At 38.9% G+C, this 26,863-nt stretch overlaps 1 protein-coding gene across 47 annotated transcripts in view; it reads right to left on the bottom strand.

The window, feature by feature from the left end:
- Positions 1–26,863, bottom strand: part of DTNA (dystrobrevin alpha) — a 349,092-nt gene that overhangs the window by 29,758 nt on the left and 292,471 nt on the right. For 21 of the 47 annotated variants that reach the window (XM_072732183.1, XM_025996953.2, XM_072732166.1 and 18 more), the window contains 3 exons: positions 10,310–10,397; positions 7,243–7,340; positions 3,222–3,335 (listed from right to left, as the gene is read on the bottom strand). In XM_072732183.1, coding sequence (XP_072588284.1) covers positions 3,222–3,335; positions 7,243–7,340; positions 10,310–10,397 — 300 coding nt within the window. Of the gene's footprint in view, positions 1–3,221; positions 3,336–7,242; positions 7,341–10,309; positions 10,398–23,098; positions 23,192–23,751; positions 23,830–26,863 lie in introns of all 47 variants that reach the window. The other 26 variants (XM_025996948.2, XM_072732152.1, XM_025996943.2 and 23 more) reach the window with 2 other exon arrangements.

Genomic DNA, 26,863 nt, shown 5'->3' with positions numbered 1-26,863 from the left:
CTCACCCCTTCATTCACTGCATTCTAGGCATATAGAACTTTCAGTTCCTAAAAAAGTGCTGGATTCACTTCTGCCATTTGGTCTTCGTACATCTGGTCTCCCTCTTCCAGGAGGCCCTTTATCAGCTGGTCCAGCCCCTCTGCTCCCTTTAATCCCCATTCCCTCTAGATTCATCTTTTATACTTTAACTCAAACAATCCTTCTTCACAGTAGCCTTTTCTGACTGCAGTGAAGGGCAGGTTTGATAATTATGCCTCTATTTAAAAGGAAGATTCCTTACAGCACTTACCTTAGTTTATAATTATGTTTTTATTTGTGTGGTTATTTACGTCATTTTCCTACTGGACCACACATTTTTTGAGACCAGGACAGTATCTTTTCAACTCAATTCTGGGAATACTGCATTTTATAAATATCTGCTGAGTGAATTAAATGAATAGTGAATAAAATGAGGAAACCTAAATCTGATAGCAGCATAGATGGACCAGAGGCCAGGAATCAATTGAGTAATACCAGTCCAGCAGGAGATCATTAAGACCTAAGAAAAGGAGATGGAATCCAAATGTGCTACTCATTGTGTGGAATCTTGGGCAAATTTTTTAGCTTCTGTGAATCTCAGTTTCCATATCTATAAAAGAGTATAATAATAGTGTCCATCTCCTGGCTTTGTTACAGTAATTACCTGGGACAGTGTATATAGAGCTTAGTGCATAGGAAGTGTCAGATTAGTTCATAGAAATGCCCATCATCTAATCTCATTGAGCTGCCAAATCTGGGTTGCAAACTTGGCTCTCAGCTTTCTTGTGGCTAATGTGAAAATGGAAAAGTGATTATTTAGAAAGGTCATAGTGTTCTTAAGATATAAATAAACTATGAATTCATGAAAAGCAGAGCTCTGCTCTTTTGTCCCCTTGCCTATTCCCCACTGAAATAAACTTCTCCTGTTGGTTCTGCAATAAGAGACCCAGGCAGGCTGCAATGGATGGAGATCTCTATCAAAGGGTTCCTGTGGCTGATTCACATGGCCACCCCCTGATGTGAACCAAAGCCAAGGTAATTGCACAAGAGGTCATTGTTCTGGTGTCTGAAATGACTGAAGAATAAAAGTTAGAATACTCAAAGGAGGTTTCTTAATCTGGGATGTCAGGGTATCTGTAAAATCCCTAAACTGTACCAGTGCTTCGCACCAAATAACTGGTTTATAAGTATCTACAGGAATATGCAGGTGGAAGAAATGTGTTAAATATGGAGTCAAGCAAGCAAGTATGTTGGGATTTAGGTGTCTCAGGCCTCAGGCCTCTAGCCTCAGGTATGGGCCACTGTTTGACAGTGAGCACCCAAAATACTGAAGTTTCTCACAGAGCCATACTCCTCAGCATAGGTTTGGGCTTTGCTGGGACTATGGAAGTGCCCACAAGTCAGGGCCAGGAGGGTGGTTAGAATTATCAGTCTATCCCAAGATAGCAATATCAAGAGGGAAGAAATATCAGTTGGAAAACTGTCATCAGTGATCAAGGAACATCAAGATGTTGTATCATCCAAACGGAACCAAATACTTTAGAAAGCAAATGCTGAGGGGATCTGATGAAAATATTTATAAAAAATTTCTAGTCATCATGCCTCCAACAGAGAATGGGAAAATCAATGGAAGAGGTATAAAAAACATTTCAGGTGGAGACAAGGTACCTTGACGTGTAGATGAATGATGGCTCTATTTCCAAGTTGGTTTATTCAGTTATATTTCTGTGTACGTTAGCCTTGCAACTTGTGAGCCTGGAGGGCCCACATAATCCTATTAGGCAAGATTCTCTCAAGCAGGCATTTACTTTTACATGCCTTTGAGGATGATGATATGAAATATCAATTTTCCTTCTTTTCATTTTCATCCCTTCTGGGCGATGGTGTAGTAGGATGTACAAGGATTTCAATATATCTCCCTGAAGGTAGGACCAGAGATTATATTGTTTGAAAAATAAGGATTTCTATTTCTTCTGCTAAACTATTTTGTTATTTCAAAGTATGATGTGATCTTTTCACATCAAGCAGCTCCCACAAGTTACAGGTTCCATAACCCACCCACTTTGGTGGGTCTGCCATCTGGCTAGATACACAAGCCTGGGGAGAGTGAGAACGGAGCCTAGCTGAGAGCAAGCAGGGCCTGCAGCCTGGGCTAGGTGTGCTGTGGTGTCCAGATGTTAGCATGTCTGAAGAGCAGGGTTGGGATGGAATCCTCAGAAACATCCATGGTAAAATCCACACAGAGCCATACAAAACTTGCTTAATTTAGTATTTTATATGGAAGAAGTAAACAGCACTCTAATTCTGACAAGGGTTTCTGAGAAGAAGCATCTGTACTTACTATAAAAAGCATGCCTCAGAGTTAGGTATACCTGGAATGTACTTGGTACCCAAATCAGAAGATGGAAAGAAAATCATATTTGCTAACTGAAGGTGTCTTGTGAAATATGACATTTCAATGAGGCAATGTCTTTGAATTTATGCTTATGTTTCCTACACAAATAGGTTTGTGTATGTGCCATATTCAAGGCACTGTGCTGAGGCAGCCTGATGGGAAGCCCATGGCACCCATCCATTTGCACATGAGCGCTGTGGTCCTCTGGCTACTTTCTACCTTTCTGAATCTGAGAAGTTCACTGAAATTCAGGGGTAGAACCAGATGACCTTCTAGGGTCCTTTCAAACTCAAATATTTTACAGTGCCAGTCTAGATGACACCAGATGTTTTAATTCATTTGCAGAGCAAGAAGGGATGAAGTCTATTTTTTAAAGACCTGCATGTAAAGCTATTAGAGACTATGATTTAGAGAAAGTCAGACTCCTTTTTATAGGTTAAATAAAACTATGGTGTTTATTTAGCTGTATACGTATGTTTGTTTTGTTAATCACTTGTATCATAAACTCGTTGTTGATGGTGCAAATATTAAGAGTTGAGTTCACATTTTTTCCAATGAGAGATTTTGTTTCTAAAGAGCGCATTTCTCTTCTTTGTGTCAAATGAGAGAAGGAAATAGAAACAGCATCTCCCTGAGATCCCCAAATACCAGCAATTAGGTACGTGCTATTAAAATAAAAAAGAATAGCAAAAGCAAACATAAGTCAGCAGCTATGGCAGCTTAGAATTGTTTCTGGTTAGATGCTGTTGGACTGTTTGAAGATCCCAGGCACTTGCATCCCCCAGAGGCCTTAGGCTCCCTCTCTTACCTGAGGAGCCTGAGCTCTGCCAGCAGAGTGGGGTTTTGCTGAGCCTTCTCTGGAGTGGGCTGAGAAGCTTGTTCATGTTCTAGCCGCAGTCTCTGGATCTCCTGTAAGATTTCTCTTGGGAGAGAGGAAGAGGATAAGAAACCAGGGTCAGTCAGCTTCCAGGATATCCAGGATACTCACATCTGGGCAGGGTGGTCCCATGTTTTGGAGCAGAAGAAGGGCTCACTAACCACCGGTGCTCACGGGGTATTGGCTGTGGCTAGATGGGTGCTGCTGGGCCAGGGGTGGCTGATGTCAGCTCTGAGATCTCAGCTCTGAGATCCAGTCAGACTCTGCATATGTTGTTGGAGCCATCAGGCTGAGTGTCTTGCCAGGACCTCATAAGCTCTCCAGTAAGTAATATAATGCTGCAGTAAAAGCGTGCTACTTAGGAGCAAGAATGTATCTTCCGATTATTTATGATCATGGTCTGATGCCAGGAATGCCTTGCAGCTACCAAGGAAGAGGTGCTTGGAGGGAAGATAAGGATAAATGGTGGTCATTTCACAAAACTAAATAACCCCATTCTCTCACCAGAAATGAGATTCCTTTCACTGAATTTATCTGAGAAGCCCATGGTTAGGGAAAATTTCTTTTCCTTAACATTTTCAGCCTTAACAATGGATCTCAGTGAGGATAGCCTTTGAAGGAAAGTGCTTTTAAAAGAATTCACTGTAATTGACTGTATGACATAAGAGTGCACTTGGTGTGACCCCTGTCAGGGGTGAGACGTGTCAGTCTATTATTGATGTTGGAGCCTGGGCTGCCCTGCACTGAGGTGAATGTTAGGCCGGCCATAGAGGGTAGGTGACCTACGCAAGGCAAATTATCCCTAAATGAGTTAGAAGCCATTAAGCAAGGTGACAAGTCACATATTCTTGGGGGAGGGGTCAGTCTCCCATCCAGCAAAATGCACAAGAGACAGACAAAAATAAGAATAAAGCACCAAGGAATGGAAGGTGAACTTGGTGAGCAAGGGGATGGCTTTCCATCTGAAAGGCTGATTTACAACTGCCTGCTTCATAGACACACCAGAGTTGAGAAGCTAATTATCAGTCACTACCTCTTGTGGGTCTAGTGAGAAGACTGAACTATAATTCAATGGTTTTCCACCTTTTTCTGTCCCCTTTGATGTTCCATGGTGGAAGACTTTCTTTAAGAGAAATATTCTATGGGAATTCAATACATCAGATAGTTAAAAGGAAGCTGCTCTGGTGAAAGGAAGGGGGTGAGACCTGAGCCCTAAGCCCTCCCTCCCCACATCTTCAGGCACCTCAACAGAGCCCCTGCATCCCACAGAGCTCAGCCTGAAAAATCAGTAAGCTTGGATTTCAAATATCTCCTCCAGGGCTAACATCCTGGTATTTTATGAATCCCACTAACTCTCCTTGTTGATTTCCAATGACAGAACCATGATGTAGCATTTAGCCTAAGGAGGGAAAAGAGAGAAGCAGCTCTGATAAGGAAAATAATGGTAAGATATGTAAAGAGCATTGAGTACTTAGTCTCTACCCAGGAAACTATAACTCTCTTCTCTCATATTATTTAATCCTCATACAAATTATTTTATATGTGGGTACTGCTATTATCCATTTCACGAATAAGGAAATCAAAGCACAGGCCAGTTAAATGACTCACCTGAGTTCAATAACAGTAGAAGTGATTTGAACTCAGGTTCAATGCTCGTATGTATCTGACTCCCTCTGTCTTTGGTACTTGCTCTGACAGGTCTAGCCTAGGCAGGCTGTGACTTATGCGATGTAATATAAAGAGTCTTGCTACTCCTAATACCAATCCCAAATGGCTCCTCCAAATGTGCTATGAGGAAGCATTATCTACTAAGATGATTGCTGGAATGTCCACAAATCACCTAGGGTAATCATAAAATGAAATGAGGAACTCTGTCCTCCTCTGAAGCTCAGAGATCTGATTAGTGAGTTGTCACCTTAGAGATCACGGGATCCCTGGGGTGAATTCCCATGATGCAGGAATGTGACCTGGATAAGCTTCCAGGACATGATTCTGGGATCTTTGGAGGGCATGAGGCCGCTGGTTTAGAGAAATGTGTTCGGGATGGACCAGCTGCTCTTCAGGCATGGGGTGGGGAACTCTATGCACCATAAAAGGACTAAGGGACAGGATAAACTTCTCTTTCTGCCCTCTGTTCTCACTCCTATTTTTTAATTCTTCCTCTGGTCCTAACACATGCATTCAGAGGGTACAATATCCAGAAACATCTTGGAAACAAGCAGTAAGAGGGGTAAGCACAGGACAGCTGGGGCCATTAGGACATTCATGGTGCTTCTTGCTGATTCTGGAATCCTCCATGGAGGCAGATATCCCTGGGGTATTTCCTTAAGGGGAATCTTGATTTCTCCTCATCCTGAGTGGAAGCAGAGGATTGGAGAGGAAAATTAGGTGCTTGGAGAGAGAAGAGAGCATGTGAACACGACAACCAAGATAAGATATTTGTGGGCTTGGGAGTTTCACTTTAGTCTTTCTTTCCTTCTAAGAATGTGAAAATGTGCCAACCAAGTTTGAACCTTCCTTTTAATTTTTGTCCATGGAACTTTAAAAAATACTTTCACCATTTATCCCCAAATTCTCAGGTCAAACTCTATAGGCAGGAAACAAAGATTACAACCTTGTCATCTTTCAGGTAGATCTCAAAAGTGACCTCGGTGTCTAAAAATAGGATCCAGTGGTAAGATATTTTGGTGATCTTCTAAGAAATATAGAACATACAAGTTGCTCCCATGGTGGACTTACTCAGTATTGAGTTTGAGATCTAACTTCACTATTTATTATTTTCTCACTCAGTATATATTTACTGAGCTTATAGAACATCCTAACCTAATAGTTCTGGAACCCAGGGACCATTTGGCATGACCTCTGTACTCAAAGAATTTACACTTCAGTCAGAGGAGACAAACAATACAAAGAAAGGAAATACATAGATGCAATTATTTGATGGTGATATCACTATCAAACAATTACCTCATAATCAAATCTCTCTCTCTCTCTCCCTCTCTCTCTCTCTCTCTCTCTCTCTCTCACACACACACACACACACACACACAGGGAGTTGTGATAGAGAGGTTCTTGATGTAGGAGGTTGTGGACAAGAGTAGATGGTTGGTTTTATGAGCTGAGACCTGAATGATGAGAAGGACTCATCCATGCAGAGACTGTAAGGAAGAGCTCTCTAGGCTGACAGAGCATAGTACAGAGGCTGTAAAGAAATAAAGAAGCAGGTACGTCATAAGCTGGGTTTGCTGAGGCTGGAAAGGTAGGCAGGAATAAGGCCAGGTCATACCTTGCAGGCCATGGTAAGAAAGGTGGGTTTTAGTCAAAGTGTGATGGTTTTAGTCAGACCCTCTGATGGGTTTTGAACAAAAAATAACCTGATAATGACTTGTGTTTTATACAGTGAGAGTGACAGGTTGGGTTGTGGTAATGGCAGAAACGGAGTGGACAGTTTGGGATATACTGTGATGGTCAGTTGTGAATCAGTCTGTGCTGAATAAAGAAAAGCCTGCCAATGGACTGGGCATGGAGGTGTTTGGCTTGAACAACTGGGGGTCAATGGTGTCAATCCAAATGCCTCTTTTAGCCAGGGGTCCTTACAGGGACCTTCCCTAAAGAGCCTTCCATTTGTCTCTGGATGGCACTCAGGAGGGCCCTCCTGTATGCGCCAGCTCCTGAACAAAAGCAAGCATGTGAGTACAAGGGAAATGAGGCTGTCTAGAGAGAAAGCATTGACTGTACCAAGAGCTCAGAACTGTATATATACTGTCACATGAAGCTTTCAAAGATCTAAAATGTAAAGACCTGCTTTTTTAGAAGCCAACATCACTGACTAAAGATACCATCCTTTAAATATGCACAGAGCTGAAAAACCTGGATATTTTAAAGCAAAATTACAAGCTTTCAGTGAATACAGACTCTGATAAAAAATGCCAGCATGTCTAAAAAGCCTTACCTGTTCTTGTTTTCTAGCTCTGCAATCAGCTGCCTCTGTTGCTTATTTGCATCAATGGTGAAAGAGATGTCAGGAGCACTTCTCTGCTGAGTCGGCTGCTGTAAAACATGTGGTTTATGCTATTAAACATTGGGAATGTGCTTGAGAAGACGGGGAATCACGAGATATGAGGACATGAAAGAAAAACTATTTCTATCAAAAAAAGAAAAGTAAATACATGAAATTGCCATTCATCTCTTATGGACCAACCTTTCTGAATCTGGAGGACACCTCTGCAGTGAAAAGCAGAATAGATTTCTTTGGCAGGCAAATAGAAAAAGCACAGAAAAAAGTTTTGTAGCTTTCTTTTTTTTTAATTTAATTTTTAAAAAGTATTTTTATTTATTTATTTATTTGAGAGACAGAGAATGAGCGCGCGTGCACAGGTGCGGGGGTGGGGAGGGGCAGAAGGAGAAGAAGAATCCCAAGCAGAGTCCCCACTGAGTGTATCAGGCTCCATCTCATGACTCTGAGATTAGGACCTGAGCTGAAACTAAAAGTTGGATGCTTAACTGAGGGAGCCCCCCACAGGCATGCTTTCTTCTTTTTTTTAAAGATGTTTTTGAGAGAGAGTGAAAAAGAGAGAGAACAAGTGGGTGGAGGGGCAGAGGGAGAGAGATTCTCAGGCAGACTTACTTAATCAGTGCCAATTTTAAAAGTTTGACTTTCTTTTTTTCTTTTTTAAGATTTTATTTATTTATTCATGAGAGTCACAGAGAGAGAGGCAGAGACACAGGCAGAGGGAGAAGCTGAGCAGGGAGCCTGACTCAGGGCTTGATTCCGCAACCATAAGATCATGACCTGAGCTGAAATCAAATGTCTGATGCCCAATCAACTGAGTCACCCAGGTGCCCTCGTTTTGTAGCTTTCTGACTTGAAGTCTTTGGGATCTATTTCATGCTTGTGCTGTCTCCATTGCTACAGTTCTCTCAGTATACAGGTGGGTGTAAAAAGCACTTCCCTGTTGAGACAACTCTCTAAAATTACTGTTCAGTCACTCTAATGCACAACCAAAAATTTCATAGTTTTAAAATCATAGTTAATACAATTTTCTTTCCTTTTTTTGGTCAACACACTTTTATTTTATTTTTAAATTTTATTATTTATTGAGAGATAAATGAGAGAGAGAGAGAGAGAGAGAGAGAGGGCGAGAGGCAGAGACACAGGCAGAGGGAAAAGCAGGCTCCATGCAGGGAGCCCGATGTGGGACTCGATCCCAGGTCTCCAGGATCACTGGGTGAAGGTGGCGCTAAACCGCTGAGCCACCTGGGCTGCCCTGATCAACACACTTTTAGCATTTAATTTTACATTGATGGATATATACATCCTTCCCCCACGTTCATGCCATACCACTCATCACTCCTGATCATGGCAGCCAGCTTTAAGAACTGGTATATATGCAGTCATAGCTTTTGCTATATATATGTGTGTGTATATATATATATGTATATATATACATATACATAAAAGTATGGGTATATGATTACATATGTATATACATATGTATATTTATATGTGTATTTTTGTTGTAAAATCAAAGTTCTATTATTATATTAAGTGAGTTCTTTTATACAATATCAACATTTCTTATAATTATAAGAAATTTTTTATAACAGAGATGGACTGTTTTTCAGATTTCCATATAAGAGTCAACTTTTACATATATATGTATATTTACATATGTATATACATGTAATCACTGTATTTATATATGTGTATGTATGCATGTGTGTTTAATGAAGGTTTTTAAATTTTTAAATTAATTTATTTTTTAATTTTTAATTTTTATTTATTTATTTTTTGTTTAATGAAGGTTTAATCTGTCATTGTCTTATAAAAATAGGATCAGATTATGCATAGTTCCCTGCCCCTTTCTTTCTTTGCTCTACAGTACATTATAGAAATTCCTCAATTGGTTTTTAAACAACTTTTAAAAAATCACAATCCTTCACTAAAGAAAGCTAAGCTTTGGGGCACCTGGGGCACTCAGTTGTTGAATGTCTGTCTGCCTTTGGCTCAGGGCATGATCCTGGGGTCCTGGGATTGAGTCCTGCATCAGGCTCCCTGTGGGGAGCCTGCTTCTCCCTCTGCCTGTGTCTCTGCCTCTCTCTCTCTCTTATGAATAAATAAATAAAATCTTAAAAAAAGAAAAAAAGAAAGTCAAGCTTTTAAAATTGGCACTGATTAAGTAAGCCCACGAAGACAGGGAAAAACCTCAGCCTGCTGTTTGATGTTCAGACACATGACTGGAGGAAAGGGTAAGCTTGGTCAATGTCTGGTTTTTCTAAAGCTTTTCTATGATTTTTTTTATTTTTATTTATTTTTTATTTTTTTATTTTTTTATTTTTTATGATTTTTTTAATTAGCATTTCTTTTAACGAAGAAATGATCTGTGTTGTTAATGAAGAGATTTGAGGGCCTAGGTTTTATGTCTTAAATGGCCTCCTGTAGCTTTGACCTATGATCCAGGTTTTCCCTCTGATTTCTTTTTCTTTTCTTTTTTTTTAAAGATTTTATTTATTTATTCATGAGAGACACAGAGACTGAGGTAGAGACATAGGCAGAGGGAGAAGCAGGCTCCCCATGGGGAGCCCCATGCTGGACTCGATCCTAGAACCTCGGGATCACGCCCTGAGCCAAGGCAGATGTTCAACCACTGAGCTGCCCAGATGCCCCTGCCACTGATTTCATTACATAATGTTTTGTTTCTCTTATCTATTATACATTGATAAAAGCAGAAACTTATCTGAGTCAGTAATGGATTTGGGTCATTGCATTGCCCTTTCTATTAACTGATCAGGAATTACCCAGAAAAATCAAGTGTTGGGCTGGTGCAACAGTGTTGGAACAGAATATCTGAAACTATGATTTCTGCCCCACCAGAACCATAGCTGGAAAGTGACGAATGGAAGGCTCGTATCTAGGTCCTGCAGGCCATCCAGCAACACCTCCTCGGCCCTGCTGTTGTAGCATCGACCCTGAGGGTAACAGTGAACATGAATGACAGCCTCTCACTCAAACTACTTACAGACGAAGTGGACTCTGCTGCCAGTCTTGCCGCGTACCTGGCGATCAGCCTGTGTTCTTCATCAAGCCGGTTTGAACTCTCAAGCATACTATGGAGCACAGAGCAAGAAGGAGACTGTTAGGCAGTGCAAAAGATTGATGTGTTCATATCACTGCCAAGGGGGTTTGCTATTTCAATTTTTCGGTGCAAAAATTTGAAAGCTATACAAAACTCTGTTAGGTTAATGACCTCAGACTTGGATTCATGACATGATCTAATATGTGGCCGGGAAGTTTCATTAATAAATACTGTCTTCAGTTGATTCAATGTCTTGCTAAGAAAACTCCAAAGATGAGTGACTTTTCTCATCAACGTGTCTGATGAAAGAAAACTTTCTCTTTAATTTTATTGCCCATAACATTTTTATTTATGTATTAGAAAATATTGAAGCAAGATGCAAAAAATCCCCAATTATGAAGCACCTGGGTGGCTCAGTTGGTTAAGTGTCCAACTCTTGATCTCAGCTCAGGTCTTGATCTCAGGGTTGTGAGTTAGAGCCCCACGCTGGGCATGGAGCTTGCTTAACAACACCAACACCAACACAACAATTGTGGTCAGCCTTCAATGATCAGCACCTCCTGGTATTCACATTTGTGTATAATCCTCTTCCTTTAGTATGAACTGGCCCTTACTGGCTTGCCCTTTTTGTTTTTTTAATTTCATTAGTTTTTTTTAAATTATTTAAATTTAAGTATGATACATATAATGTATTATTGGTTTCAGAGGTAGAGGTCAGTGATTCAGGAGTCTTATATAATACCCAGCGCTCATTACATCACATGTCCTCCTTAATGTCCAACATCCAGTTACTCTGTCCCCCACCCCCTCACCTCCTGACTGGCATGCTTTTAATGAATAGTATAGAGCAGAAGTAATGGAATGTCACTTCCAAGATTGGGCTATAAAAAACACTGTGGTTTCCATCTTGAGCGTTTTCTCTATTTTGAGTTCATTGGATTCCTTGCTCAATGGGAAGCTAACTGCCATGTCATAAGGCAGCCCGTGGAAAGGCCCATGTGATAAGGAACTGAAGCTAGCCAATAATAACCTTGTGAATGAAAACTCACAGGTAGAGCCTTTAGATAAGATAGCAGCCCCAGCCAACAGCTTGATGGCAATGACAACCTTGTGAAAATCCTTGAGACACAGGCACCTAGCTGGATTCCTGACCCACTGTGGGATAGTAAATGCTTGTTCCTTTAAGCTGCTAAGCCTTTGGGTAATTTGTCATTAGGCAATAGATAGCTAATACAAATTGTTATCTATAATATTACTACTCAGGTAACTTGCTATTTTATATTTATTTCTACAAAAATGGAATTATTGCAGTGGCTTCTAATGACATTAATGGAAATTGTTTACTGTCTTGTATAATTACAGAAATTGTTATTACTAGAATAAGAATGATCTGAGTCCCTAAAAAACTAAAGCAAAAAGAAGCATTATCAACTCTCCCATATTTCAGGAGGATCTTCATTCAAGACTAAGTTTTGCATGCAATTAAAACAATTCTATGAGAAACATACCAGTAATATCAGTCCTGCTAACAGACTAATCGATTATAGTTTGGTTTATCTATTATTGGGTCAGAATTAAGATTAGAAACTACTATCCCTCATCCCTGAATATATTCTCCTCCATTTATATTTCCTACCTGTTATTCTTAAGCTGTTTCTTAAAGACAAAAAAATCAATACTTATGATTATACACTGAAAGTAATACACTTCTATGCCAATATTAAGTTTGTAAGAGTTATCCATTGCAAAGACTTAAATCCATATAGAGTAATATACACTTATTATTTCTATGTGTATTTACATATAAGGTAAATATGCAGCATAGTCTTTTAACCTTTGTTCTAAAGTGAGAAGATGAGTGCAAATCATTATGTGCTTCCAGAGTATTAGCTATGTCACTTCCAAATAGCTCTTCCCTGGCTGGCTGAATCCATTATTCAACCATTTTTTCTTGTCATTCAGAAAACATTCCTGTCTCCATCATCTCTGCTCCAGTATACACTCCTCACATATGGAATCTCTACCTGTTCTTATTCTGAATACTTCCACTATAGATTTAGCTCTTTTCTCTGGGCTGAAATAACTACCTAGAATATTCCTGAATATTTATATTTACTAAGTCACTTCTCCATCCTCAGAAAAAGTCTTCTCTTCCCTTTTTGCCCATGTGAGATAATGCATGTAAAACACAAGTTAGTATAATGCCTAGAATACATTAAGTGCTCATAAGTCAATTATTGTTATTTTGCCTCTTAAGTAACCTGTTCAGATTCACTAATGATCCATGTCTCCTTCAGAATGTCATCTCCCATCAACAACCATGTAGAGTAGGGCTTCTCAAACTTTACTATATGTACTTATCACTTAGGGATCTTATAAAAATGTAGTTTTTCATCTGTAGTTGGGGGGTGATGGGGTAGGTTGTGGGAGGCAAAACCTAGGAATCTGCATTCCTAAGGAAGCTTCTCAGATATGTTGATACTGCTGGTCGAAGGACAACCATGAGTTGGTAAGGATTTAGAAGATCCTGAAAATAAAATGGAAAACCTAAACACATGAAATAAATCCTAAATGCAAACCATATAAAAGAAATAATGAGTATTGAACTTATATCCATGTAGCATGTATGATATTTTATAAACATTCCTCAATGTTTATAAGAAAGTCTAGGTTTCCAGGCTCAAATACATGTGGTATAATCCTCATAGATTGAGATCTCAATCAGCATAGAAAAGACTTGGAGTAAGAAAATAACTGTAATAGCAAAAGGAGTTAGTTCTAGAGAACTGATGCTTTAAAGCAGATGTTTGTCTCTAAGACACAATGTCTGCACTCTGTAATGGTTAAAATAATAACTGAATTACCTGTAACAGCTTTAATAAGAAAAAAGTTATACTCCCTTTATTTATTATTATTTTTTTTAATTAAAGATTTTATTTATTTATTCATGAGAGACACAAAGAGAGAGACAGAGAGACAGAAAGACAGAGAGACAGGGAGAGGGAGAAGCAGGCTCCATGCAGGGAGCCTGACACAGGACTCGATCCTGGGTCTCCAGGACCACACCCTGGGCTGAAGGCGGCACTAAACCGCTGAGCCACCGGGCTGTATCTTCACTTTAAACATAACACTACTCACAAAAAAATAATTTAATTTTAATATGCTTATCATTTCTGGCTGGTATTAGAAATAATATGCCTAATTCAGCACAGTTTATGTAGACAACAGGGCCCATTGCTCTAAGCCAAGGGCAAAGATCAATTTGCAAGAAAGTGACTTGTCAAAAACATTTGTGAGTGTTTTGATAAATAAATAATAAAAAACTTGATAAAAAAATCTCATGATAAAAGTGTCTTTTATCATGAATGACCAGCAAGTATAAATAATATAAAGGTTACATAAAAAAAAGCCTCTTGGAGATGTAAGACGTGAAGTTATGGGATCCTGTCTGGTAAGCTATAACTCATACTTCCATGCCTTTCCTCCCCCAGCCCTGAGTGAATGAGGGGTGGAGTGATATATTACCCCTTTGTGCACACAAACGATTTATGAGTCCACATGTGCCATTTCAGTATGTTCAAATTATACAAGGGTGAATGAGGCATTCCTCTGATAAATTCCATTATTTCAAGACTTCAATTACAAATAGTTGAAAATGAATGGCCAATAATCCCTAAATCATTAAAGAAATACCAATTCCAACACTTTCTCCATCTCTGGCTATTCATTTCTAGACTTTATAATCAGTAATCTTGCTACAAGACCATGATGAATTAAAAAGTGGCTGCTGTGTAGACTGCATTTCAGAGTGGGGAAATCTATTATTTTGAAAGCTCTCGGCTTCCTACCTTAAATGCATAGCCTGTGTGTGTTGCTAGTGAGTTCAAATTGGCATTCTAGGAAACTCAAGTGGCCTCAGCTGAGGTAGGGCTTGCTAAATTGTGATTGTTCCCAGATTTCTGGGAACCTAGGGTGTGTTCACATTTCTCTGGTTTCTCTGCAAAACTGCTCTGACTTCCCAGGTGGGACAGTCAAGCAAATAATGTGGAAAAGGAGAGCAGAAACTCATCCATGTTTTCTCTTGATATTTTTCCATTTGTATGACTGGGTGAAAGGAATTTTTATCAGTAGAGATTTATTTTTAAGGTGATTAAGTCTCCTGTATCACCCTTTGATTAAAAAGCAAACAACAAAGAGGAGGATTACTACCTGAGAAGATATTGTTGCAATGAAGTGCAGAGTTACTCTATTAGGTGATTTCCTGCCTATTGGTTGAGAGCAAAATGCTCTAGGAATAGAGCCTGCTCAGGCCTTCAGGAGTTAGTGAACAGAAGAGTCAGGGTAGAAGGGAGCAAAGTGATTCTGGGGCCAGGACATGATTTTATGGGACTGAAGAATGGAGAGGGGAAAGAACTAACTATCAAAGCTTCAGAGACACCTGGGTGGCTCAGTGGTAGAGTGTCTGCCTTCAGCTCAGGGTACGATCCCAGGATCCTGGATTGAGTCTTGTATCAGGCTCTCCGCAGGGAGCCTGCTTCTCCCTCTGCCTATGTCTCTGCCTCTCTGTGTGTGTATGTCTCTCATGAACCAAAAAAAAAAAAAAAAAAAAAAAAAAATCTTCAACTGTTGGCTCTTGAATGACTGGTTAAAAGAGAAAGAGAGGAAATATGAAATGGCAATCTTCCTGGATAATAATAATAAAACTTTTCATAATAAGGCATCTCTATAGGAATGCCTTCAAACTCCTTTATCAAGACTTTACCAACTTGCTATGTTCTAACACCAAGGCCATGTGTTCTACTTTCTTCAAACTCACAAATTCTTCTGTTTTCTTCTACTCCAACGGTCACTCATGTGCTCCAGGCCACTGTCATCTTATCCAGAATTCATGTAAAGCCTTCTCAACAGGTTCCTCTCCTTTTAGACTTATTCTTCCCTCCAGTTCATTTTGTATCCTGTAGTCAGTGATCTTTTAAAAATGAATTTGGCTGTAACTTTCCTATGCATCAAATTCTCCAGTGGGTTCTCATTTTTCAAACTCCTACGTAAGACTTCTAAAGTCCTGCATAATCTAGCGTCACCCTTCACCCCTGGGACTCCAGCAGCCTTAGCCTTAGTCAAGGAGAAGTTCCACATTTTCTGTCTGCTCTGAACAAAACAATCTCTCTGCCCCCTCCACCCACTGCCACTTGGCTGATTCCTCTTCACTCAGCTGTTGGCTTAGCTGCCATTTCCCACTTTTATCGCTGACCCTCACCTCCGAGCTCTAAATTTGGGTTTGTTGTTCCTCATATAGTCCATGGCTTTGTTGTCTGCCCTTATGGTCCCTGCTACCCTTGCCTTTTCACTTGTCTTTCTTCTTTACTATGCTGTAGCTTTTTTGAGGGAAGAATGGTTTAAACTTTTCACCATTAGATCATGAGTGTTTAGCACAGTGCTTGGAACACAGCAGGAAATGCCTAAGCATTAGTGGGACAAAAGAACAAATATAGGTTAGCTCTCTTTGGCTTGCAGTGTCATGGACTCTGGCCCACGTCTTCTATACCCTTCTTGGCTCTGCATGCATCCTCAACACTGAGAAAATCAGAAGGGTACAGATAAAGCACAGCACTTTAAAACTAGCCATGCTGTCTAAAATCCAACAGAATCAATTCACATTTGGCAGAGTGAAAATCAAGATGCACTCAACCGTAGCATGTGGATTTTTTATGTGTTTTTTCCAGGCACTAAAGTTCACAGAAATGTCATTTTACTCTTCCATATATATCAACATCAGATCTTCCCCACCTGCAATCATGGCAAATTCTCTTTGGTTCACGTTTTATTGTAGTTGTTGTTTTAAAGATTAGGAAAGCAGATGGTATCTGAAAAAGGTAAGCTCTCCTTCAGAAGAAATGCTTATTCTTAGGGATGAATATGGGTAGGAATGTTATCTAAGAGTGGGTGCAAACTGGGACTGGATCATTTCTGAATTAAAGCCTCAGCCCTCTTAGTTACTAGCTGTGTGACTTTGGGCAAATCACTTAACCTCTGGGTGCTTCAGTTCTCTTATCTATAATACAGGGATATGCACAGTGATAACATACCTCCTGGTGTGTTGGGAGGATTATTATGTAGTATTTAGAGCAGTGGCAGGGCACATGGTGAGACTCCATGGGAGTATTCTTTTTACTTTTACCTCTTTTTTCTAAAGATTTATTTTAATTAATTGATTTATTAAAAGATTTTATTTGTTTGATAGAGAGAGAGAAAGAGAGAGAGAGGGAGAGAGAGAACAAGCAGTGGGAGGGGCAGGCAGAGGGAGAGGGAGAAGCAAGCTCCCCACTGAACAGGGAGCCTGATGCAGGGCTTGATCCTAGGGCCCTAGGATCATGACCTGAGCTGAAGGCAGACGCTTAACTAACTGAGCCACCCAGGTGCCTCTATTTATTTATTTTAGAGAGAGATTGAGAGAGAGAGTGTGCATGAGCTGGGGGTGGGGAAATGGAATAGAAAAGAATCTAAAGCAGACATTGTGCTGGGTGTAGCACCTGACACAGAGTGTGATCTCACCACATAGAGATTATACCACATAGAGATTATGACCTGAGCAGAAGCAGACACTTAACCAACTGTGCTACCCAGGCACCCATACTTTTACCTCAAAAAAGCAGGTAACACTGTCTTGGTATAGCCATTTTTGTACCATTATCTCCTTATCTATAAATTAGCATTTTGCTCAAGAACATATGATTGGTTATGGGGTAGTATTCAAGGGTATACCAAAAAGAAGAAAGACCATTTAGTTGAATCAATAAAGGATTTTACAGAAGCACTAGATGGACTTTATGTCTCCAATTTCCTAAACAAAGGGAGGAGTTAGCGAATAGCGACAGCCTTCTCTTCTTTTTCCAAAGCTGCATACTGCCATTCATTTTTTAATCAAACGTCCTTTTCGTACAATTTATTAAGCAGCATATGAGACCAGGGCCCACACAAAGTTCTTCATTTAAGCATATTTAAAGAAAACATACTCTAAAGTCCATCTACTTAACAATACTGATGAACATCTACGAACTATCATTTTTTTTCTACCATATTATAATGGGCAGGTTTTATAATATGAGATTTTAAAATCTACTTATTATATGCCTTTAATCCTATCCAAAATTAAGCGAGGAACAAATACCCACATGCCCAGTACCACACTAGCTAATTTGTGCCAATAACCTCATCAGATTGGTAGTGACTCTCATTTTTCAGGGAAACTTGAAATGTATTAGAATCTATCACAGAGAAATGAACTCATCTTAAAGTCAATTTCTGATCTGAGTATGCAGAGTAAACGTATGTGGATACAATGCAGCCAATGTAGATATGTGCACTGGTAGTGTGACATTTTTCAGATTCATATTTCCAGAGTTCTAAGGAAGTACCTTTCTCAGAAGTCTAGTTTTATAATGGAGACCCCTAAACATTTTACAGAAGAAAATGAGTAGTGTTAATAAGGAAGTGAAAACGCATATAAAAGATATGAAAACTCACTTTCAGTGAGTGTAGGTAATCACTTCTTTTTTCTTTCAACTGGTTGCATTATATTTACATTTTCCAAATCAATCTTTGCTGAAAAGGGTCAAATTTTAGCCTACACATTACAAATACGGTGAGCATACAGTTTGGTGGGTTTAGTGTTGAAATGGGTCATGGGTTGAATTGTGTCTTTCCCAAAATTCATGTGTTGAAGCCCTAAGCCCCAGGACCTCAGAATGTGACCATTTTTGGATAGAGGTTTTTTTTTGTTTTTTTTTTTTTTAAGATTTTATTTATTCATGGGAGACACAGAGATAGAGACAGAGACATAGGCAGAGGGAGAAGCAAGCTCCCTGCAGGGAGCCTGATGTGGAACTAGATCCTGGAACTCTGGGATCACGCCCTGAGCCCAAGGCAGATGCTTAACCACTAAGCCATCCAGGAGTCCCTGAAAAGAGAGTTTTTGAAGAGGTAATTAAGGTAAGGTGGTAAGGTGATAAGTATAGGGCACTAAGCCAACATGACTGGTATCCTTATAAGAAGCAGAAGAGAACTAGGGATGTTCGTGCACAAAGAAAAGGCCATGTGAGAACAGGGCAAGAAGGTGGCCATCTGTGGGCCAAGGAGAGAGACCTCAGGAGAAATGAGCTCTGCTGGCACCTTGGTCTTGGACTTCCAACCTCTGGAATAGCGAGAAAATAAATTTCTGTTGTCTAAGACACATGGACTGTGGTATTTTGTTTTAGCAGCCCTAGCAAACTAATACAAAGTGGGAAAGATCAGAGAACATTAAAATTAAAAAAAAAAGTTTCCCAATATCACTGTTAGTTTTTTTTTTTTTTTTTGCCCCCCATCAATTGCTTTCTCCATGTCTGTGAATTGCTGCTGCTTGTCTTTATCCAGGTTTACTACCACTCTGTATGTCAAGCTTAATACTTTACTTTTTCATATACTTTATGCTCTTACACTAAATGTTCAATCTAATGGCTAATTTATGATAGGTGATTTTTTTAAATAGTAAAAATACTTATTTTACTAGTAAAATACTAGTATTTACTAGTAAAAAGATTTTCTGAGAACTCCTAACAATTTTGTTCAGGGTGAGAGGGAATTTTCTACCTATAGCACTATCAATGTTCCATCAACAGATATTTATTGTACACCACTGTGTGCCAGACATCATGTTAGGTGCCAGAGATATGGTAACTAACCAGTTAAGAGAGGCTTCCAGCTCCACAAAGAAGGCAGCTAAAAAATGAATCAACCAGACAACTGACCAACCAATGATTGCAGTTATGGTAAGAATGAAATAAATAGTATGCCACGACAGAAACTAGTCTGGGAGACCTTGAGGAGATGCCTTTAATCTGAGTTTGGAAGCCAGAGAAGTACCTTTACATGCATGTAAAGGGAGCCAGTGCATGTGTGTGTGGCCAGAGAGAGCAAGGGTAAAGTGGGAAGAATGCTCCTGGCATAGAGAAGAACTAGTATCATGGTCTTGGGGCAGTTATAGAAAATGTTTTTAGGAATGATTAAAGTGGGTGCTGCTAAGTACTAAGATTGAGTGAGAGAAGCCAATGAGACTGGGGCTGAGATAGGACTAGGCAAGGGCTGGATCGTACACAGGCTTATAGGCCATGGCGAAGGGTTTAGGTTGTAAACCAAGTGCAGTGGGACTCTACTAAAGGGTGTTAAGCACGCAAACCAATAAAAATTGAGACCTCATATATGAAACGTAGAATGGCATCAGATATATGGTTTCTTACTTGAGAAAAACATAAGCGGAACAAATTTTAATCTATTTATATGCGATCAGGGGTCTAATAACTAAGTGACAGTAATTAATCAAGCCATGAAAGTATAGACAATATAGTCTTTAACTGCACTCTCTCCCTCCCTCACACACAGGGTCTTTTTCAGAGTTCAGAGCAGTATGCCAGAAACTTAAGAATATGGTAAATATCAGGGATATAATTATGGGTAGAGTTGGAAGTTCTGGGCTTGTTTCCGATCTTTTTAGTCGCCTGCCACAATTATCAACTACCAGCAAACCCAGCACTTGATAAGTTTTAGGGACAAGTGGAAAAAGCCCTTACCATTACATTTTGGTATCCCTTCTCCTCCATTGGAGAAGGTAGTTGAAAACCATTAAGGCTTTTAAGACTTCATTGAATTAGAAAGACAGCAGGAATTCTCCCTTGAGTGACAGCGAATTTATTTGGCTTATCTGACATCAGAACAAGCAAGGACACAGAAGTGTTTTTCAAATTTATCAGTAGACTATTTACAAATGAATCAGTTTCATTGTGTTAAGTAGTTAATATGGGGAAAAGTCCCCCACACAGGGTTAATCAGGAGTATATATAAATAATTACAAAAACAAATATTTTAATCAAGAACAGCTATTGGGTTCCTGTTTGTAAACTATTTCATGAAGGGTGCACAGACAGGGAGTCTAAGAAATGGGATGGAATGTAGATGGGACCCAGTGTCAGAAGACTTGTGTGCAAGCTCTTGCTAGCATGTGACCTTAGATAAGTCTCTTAATGTGTCAGAGTTAGCATTCTTTTATCAGTGAAATTGAATTAGTAATATCCACACATATAGAGCCTTGGTGAACAAATAATGTATAAGAAAGGGCTCTGTGATTTTTGAAGCACTTCATATCCTGGACGCCATGATGAGTTACAAGAGACTGAAGACAAAATTCTTGCTCTTTTGAAGATTGTAATTAAAATGGAAAATCACAATGCATAGACTAAATACAAAAATGGTAATTAACAACCACCACTCCTATTACTAGTATGTGCTCAAAATCTTTGTTAAAATGAAATAAAAATAATGTAGTAGGATCTGCAATTTCAGGTAACAGATATATGGTAGATGCAGTGAGCAGTAGTGTCCAGAAAAGCTTTCTGGAGGGCATGGTTTATGTAGGTTTTATAACAGGCAATGTAGCATAGTGATTAGGGTTTTGGGGCCCAGTAGATAATGGTTAAAATTCCTGATCCACTGTTTCATAGCTATGTCACTGTGACAGAGTCATATAAATTCTGTAAATTGGTACTTTTACTTATCTATAAAATGGGGATGAATGTATTTACTCTATGGGTTTACTGTAAGGACTAGGGGAAATTAAAGTTTTTGCACGGTGCTCAACAGGAGGCATGTGCTTTAAAAAATTGGCAGCTTTTATGATTATTACCCTTCCATATCTCACCAGAGTTGAATGACAGTGAAGCATTATTAGCTATTATGATGACAGAGAAGGAAAGAGAGCACTATATCACTTACATAATCATGGTAGGTATGGAGAATTGTTAGGATCTGATTCAATACAAAGGAAAGAGAAGAAAAGCGAGAAATTTAAAAGAGAAGTTAGAAAATTTTAAGAACAGAAAAAAGCATAGAGGAATATTGAGGGCAGCATCTATTAACAAGGCATCGACTTTGTTGATCAGTCTTAAATTCTGCTTTGTTTTAGAAATAAATATCACCTCTGGCTTTCATCAAATAGATGTGAGGTGTCTCTACTGAGACAGTTTTACTGTCTTAAGTGACCATCAAGTCAATACGATCAATCACTTCAGTAGGGAAAATGTTCATAGTGACAAACTGTGAGCTTTCTTCTTTGGAGATTTCTATGTCACAAATTTAATTAAGAAAAGGTCAAAGAAGAGTGGTAGAAGAAACTGGAGTGTGCTCAGAATTATGGGGGAGAGGACACAATATGAGACCACAGCTTTGCCTTCAGACATGACTGAATGTATATTGACAATATTCTTCTTTGAGCATTGTCAATACATTTTTTTAGGGGGAATTCAATATTTAGTTCTATTGTTTCAGCTACCATACAGCATTGAGGATCCAAACTCACTGGGAATAAGATTAAAGCAATCACTTTTCTCACTTGTAGTTTTGAGAGACTGAGAAGTAACAAAGAAGAGGAGTTGTTTGATCTACAAGTTTGGCAACTTTGAACAAAGAGGTGGGGTTAGCTGAAGGGACCTTTTTATTTTTATCTTTGTGAAGTGTAGGATATAGTATAAAATGAAACTAGTGTGCTGGCTACATTTTTTAAAAATACAAATTAAGATAAATATGTAATTACCAATAGACATTCATCAATGTATCATCTAAAATCATCTCATGTACTAATTTTGTAAGACTAGTTCTAGGCATCTGGAGCAGGAAACAGTCCAGAGAGGAAAGTTCTAGAAACAAAGAAGTGGCTAATAATACCAAGTGGTAAAGACGATGAGGACTGAGTAATGGCCATCATGTGTTTCAGGGATGCTTTTTGCGACATAGTAGGGGAAAGGAGGCCAGCTATTTTAAAGGCAATTTAACCCATGGGTTCACTTAACATTTATAATTGCAAAATAGAATAATCCATCAGCCCTTAGTTCAGAGAAAGTTCGTTATTAAGCAAAATTCAAATATTTCTAAGGAACTGCTAAATTTGTAAACACAGGAATCTAAACTAGGCTGAAATATATGATAAATACATAGTCTGTCCAGTTATTTTCATTCAAATTGCAAATATACATTTATTATCAAAGCCAAGTAACTTTAACCAAAGGGAGGAATCTCCTAGGTCACAATTAAAATAGAGAAAAACATTATGAATGCCTTTATCTGAATATATAGGGCTATCTGAACTCATACATTTAACACATCTAGAAGTAGGCTTTGCATATTCTGAGACTTGAAAGCAGGCTTTATGAGGATGGCTACTCAGAAATATTTGTCAGAGAAGAGTTGAAAGACAATTACTCCCACTGTTATCATTATGGAAATGATTTCCATAGTATGATCCCATCCCATCACTTTTCTTCCTTCCACTTTTATCTTAAATTAATAGAGCATTGTCCTCCAAATCAGCCATGCCCTTGGAATAAGACAAATAATTCGTCATGGCACGGGTAACACAGAAGTGACAGGCGGGACCCAGAGTCCTGCACCCATTGAAGGTTAATATTTAGCATGGCATCCATTTACACAAGTTTTCCCCTCAGCTGTGATTAAATGAGGATATGAATTCCATGGTACATGAATGGGAAGTATCTAAACTAACATCACGACAGACATCGTCACTGAATCAATTCAAAAGTGACTTAGTGACACTTGCGGCAACCATTTGCCCCTTTGCTGAGACTTTTTATCAAGGGATCAGACTGTTACCCTCTCTAAGGACAGTCAAGCAGCCAAATCTGCACTAACCATGATGGGTTGTTCCGGAGCCTGTTGACATACAACCCGATGAGAACATGTTCATCAGCTAGCCTGTCTGCCACATTCAGGCTGTATTGTATCCTGAAACAGGGCAGGAGGAAAGAAAGGGTGTTGGTAGGAGAGGTGGACAGAAATAAGTAGAGGAGGTGGGAGTGAGTTTGTGATAGAAAAGGCATTTAGAAAACCAAGCAGGTAGAGGAAAAATAAGTGATGTTCTATGAAAAATACCAGCAAAATCCAAGCAATGAAATACATGATTCCATTTCACTAATTAAAAAAAAAATTTCCATTTAGGTAAAGCAACTTTTAAGAAAACAGATTCGCATTCTTCAAGCCACTAAAGCCAAGAAATTCATCTGTACAGTAAACACATTGATTGGGTTGCAAGCAAAGAGTAAGTATCCTTTGGAAAATCAAATCTGAAGTTTAGTCTTTAAAAAAATAAAAGGGAAATCAGAGAAAGTGAATAACACAGATGTGTCTACTCAAAATAACTACATGGTGCTGTTAGTGGGGTTATAATAGAGCTGCTTTTACCAAATCAAAGATGGTCTTTCAAACGTAAAGCATTTTTGACACAAGAAATCTCCATTTTTAGTTTAGTTAATTCAAGGTTCCAGTACACTCTGGCTTTAACTTACCCTTTTCCCTTCAGAAAAGCCGGAGCAGCCCTAGCCAGCAGTTTGTTCTGCTCTACTTCACTGTCCTTGGGAGGAGAGCTAGTTAATAAGATGGGAAAGCCAAGAAGAGCGTAAACACAGCAATGTATTCAAGAATAGAACTGGCTACAGAAACTCCCAAGTCTAGATCCAAGCTCCATTTGGACAGCTCTCTTGTTATTTTGAAAGGTTCCAGATGTTTTCAGATTTCCACAGAGTTGAACTAGAAGTAGAAACCTGGCCTGAGAACCATAAATGCAATTACACACGCCTCCATGATCCTCGATTTGACCTCGCTATTAGCTTAACAAATAGATTGCATATGCCTGGACATAATGAAAATTCATTCAACATTCATTACAGACTATCATGTAAACAGTCCAACAGTTCATGAAGTGCTGCCAGCCTTTAGATCCCACTCAAAGGGTATACTTCTCCAGCCTTCCCTTATATTTTCCAACTTTCTGAGTTGAATAGAGACTTGAAAATTACCTAGAGACTGTGGTCATATTAGAAGTGCTTTACTACTCAGGCACAAGTCACCTGACCTTTGCTGAGAAGCTGCAAAGAAAAGTTTCAGAGAAACAGAAATAAACCTTTGAGCCTTACAAATATATATTCATATTCACCATATATATAACCTGTAAGTAGAGTCCTATCAATATAGCAAATTCTTATCATTTTGGGTTCATTATGAGAAACACTCCTTTAGTAATTTAAATGATAGTTTTGAAAGTTTAAAGTGTAGTTTTATTAAGTGATAAATAGAAATAATAATTAATAAAGTGTGGCCAAGCCAAAGTCAACCAAGATCTATTAAGCATGCTTCATTGGCAATATGGTATTGATCCTTAGTAATCCAACTGTACTTGTAATGTGCTTAAAGGGAGCTGAAGAATTTGCCCTGTAACACTGGTGGGCTGAAAACTATCCTCCTATCTTTTTCATGGAGAATACAAAAATTAACTTTCTGACTTTGATGACCAAATCTTTAATTTCTGGGGTTGAAATTATGAAGTTTTACCACACACTTTCCAAGCTTTTCAACAAGTTCTAAATGTATGCATGTATTAAGATGGCTTATAAAGTAGTTAAAATCTTAAAAACTTCAAGTTTTATGGATTCACTACAAAGTATCACTCCTATAGACCATGAAGTACAAAGAAAATGCAAATGTGTAAACCAACGTGTCACATTAGGATTATGCACTTTGTAACTAGAATTCTTTTTTTATAATTGTATATTCTATAATATGACTTAAGTAGTGAGGTCCTCTGGCAAACTTAAAATCAAATTTGATTTATAAAGAAAATGTCTAGTAGAGAGCAGGCACTCATGTTTGTTGAATATATGATCTCACTTATCTTTTCAGGAATAGATCTATCACTTGAAGAGTACAACTGCTCACAAATGAAATCGACTTTAAAGATGAAATGATTAATGTTTTTAGGAGAATTTAACTTCTTGATGCACATAATTTTTTTTCAGCATACTGATCTTCACTTTCTGAGATAACGAAGCTGCCTATCAGGACGAAATAGCTACCTTAAGCCATCATAGTTGGTATTTTCCTATCTCATCCTACCAAAACAGCATTCCAAGCCTTGTCTCCTGAAGCATACTGCTCTATATTCATTATCCACTAACTACAGTCTCTTTGCTGCCCAATTACCACCTCTTCCCTTTTTTTTAAAAAAATAACTCAAGATAGATGTACCTATTCTATAACTGATTTCAGATCCCTACAAAACCAATCAAAGCATGGTGTGAAATAACAAAGATTCTTCCCTTCAAACTTAACTGTTTCCCTGCCTTGTTATCCATTTTTTTCCCTCAAATCCCAGAAATTGTGGTGGTATTTGATTCCTTAAATTAAAAGCCTAATAATTATGCAGGCATAACCTCTGGTGCTGAATGTAGAAGAAATAAAGGATTAGTAGAGAAAAAAAAAAAAAACACAAAAGGATCAACTATGAGGATGTGTTTGCTACCAATTACACCAGAGAGGTCTTTGAGGAGGAAGGTGATGTGTCAGCAAAGTCCCTGGAGAGTATTTTGCTACTCGGTCACTGACAAGCACTAGCAAGGGAGGAGTCCTGCTCACTTCAGGAAGGGAACAGTGGCCCAGATTTTCCCTTGGTGGCCTTCTTCTTTTTCTCCCAATTCTTTGGGCCCCCTTTTCCTTCCTCTACTCCACTTGTCTGTCTTTCCTCTCTTCTTCTTCCTTCTTCTTCCCAAATCCTTTCCTCCTTCAGAGGGAAGAGGAGCAGACATTCTATCTGTACACATTTCTTTTCATTTGGTTGTCATTTTCTCTGCCTTGGCCCTTGCCAATGTTGGTTTGAAGAAATCATTTAAGTTCTTTTATGTTCCGTCTGCCTCCCACATGAATTCCTGGGAAAACCAGTTCTTGGAAAAAACGGAAATTACACTCTCTGCATCTATGAGTTTGTGGAAATACACTATTTGCTACAGCTCTTAGTATCTAGTGCCAAGAGCATTTCTGACTTTTGGTACTCCCTGTCCACATAGTTTCTGTACTTCCCAGAACTAGTTTCAAATTCTTTTCCTCATCATTTATTTCTGGGAAGCCAAAAAAATATGACAATGTATAGAGGAAGCCAAGTTCATGATGAAGACAAGAATGGATCAAAATGAAATATATCAAGAACTTATGGAGTTGACAGGGGAGGCAGTTTTCACTTAAAACTTGGGTCTATAAAGACTCTTCTTTTTAAGATTTTATTTATTCATAGAGACACAGAGAGAGAGAGGCAGAGACACAGGCAGAGGGAGAAGCAGGCCCCACACAGGGAGCCTGAAGTAGGACTCGATCCCGGGTCCCCAGGATCACACCCCAGGCTGCAGGTGGCGCTAAACCGCTGTGCCACTGGGGCTGCCCCTATAAAGACTTTTCATGTTAAGGTATCTTCACTAGATTTTTTTGTGCCTCCTGAGAAGCTTGAAGAAGGAAAGCAAAATGAAAGTCTTTTCTCCTGAGTTGTGAGATAGTAACAATATGTAGTTTATTATCATTTCTTCGAAGCAACATACACTCACGATACTTTATAGAATACATTAAATTTTTAAATTT

The sequence above is a fragment of the Vulpes vulpes genome, chromosome 13, assembly GCF_048418805.1.
Source record: "Vulpes vulpes isolate BD-2025 chromosome 13, VulVul3, whole genome shotgun sequence".
Lineage (NCBI taxonomy): Eukaryota > Metazoa > Chordata > Mammalia > Carnivora > Canidae > Vulpes > Vulpes vulpes.
The sequence above is the reverse complement of the archived record's forward strand: the minus strand, read 5'-3'. Positions and strand labels throughout refer to the sequence as shown.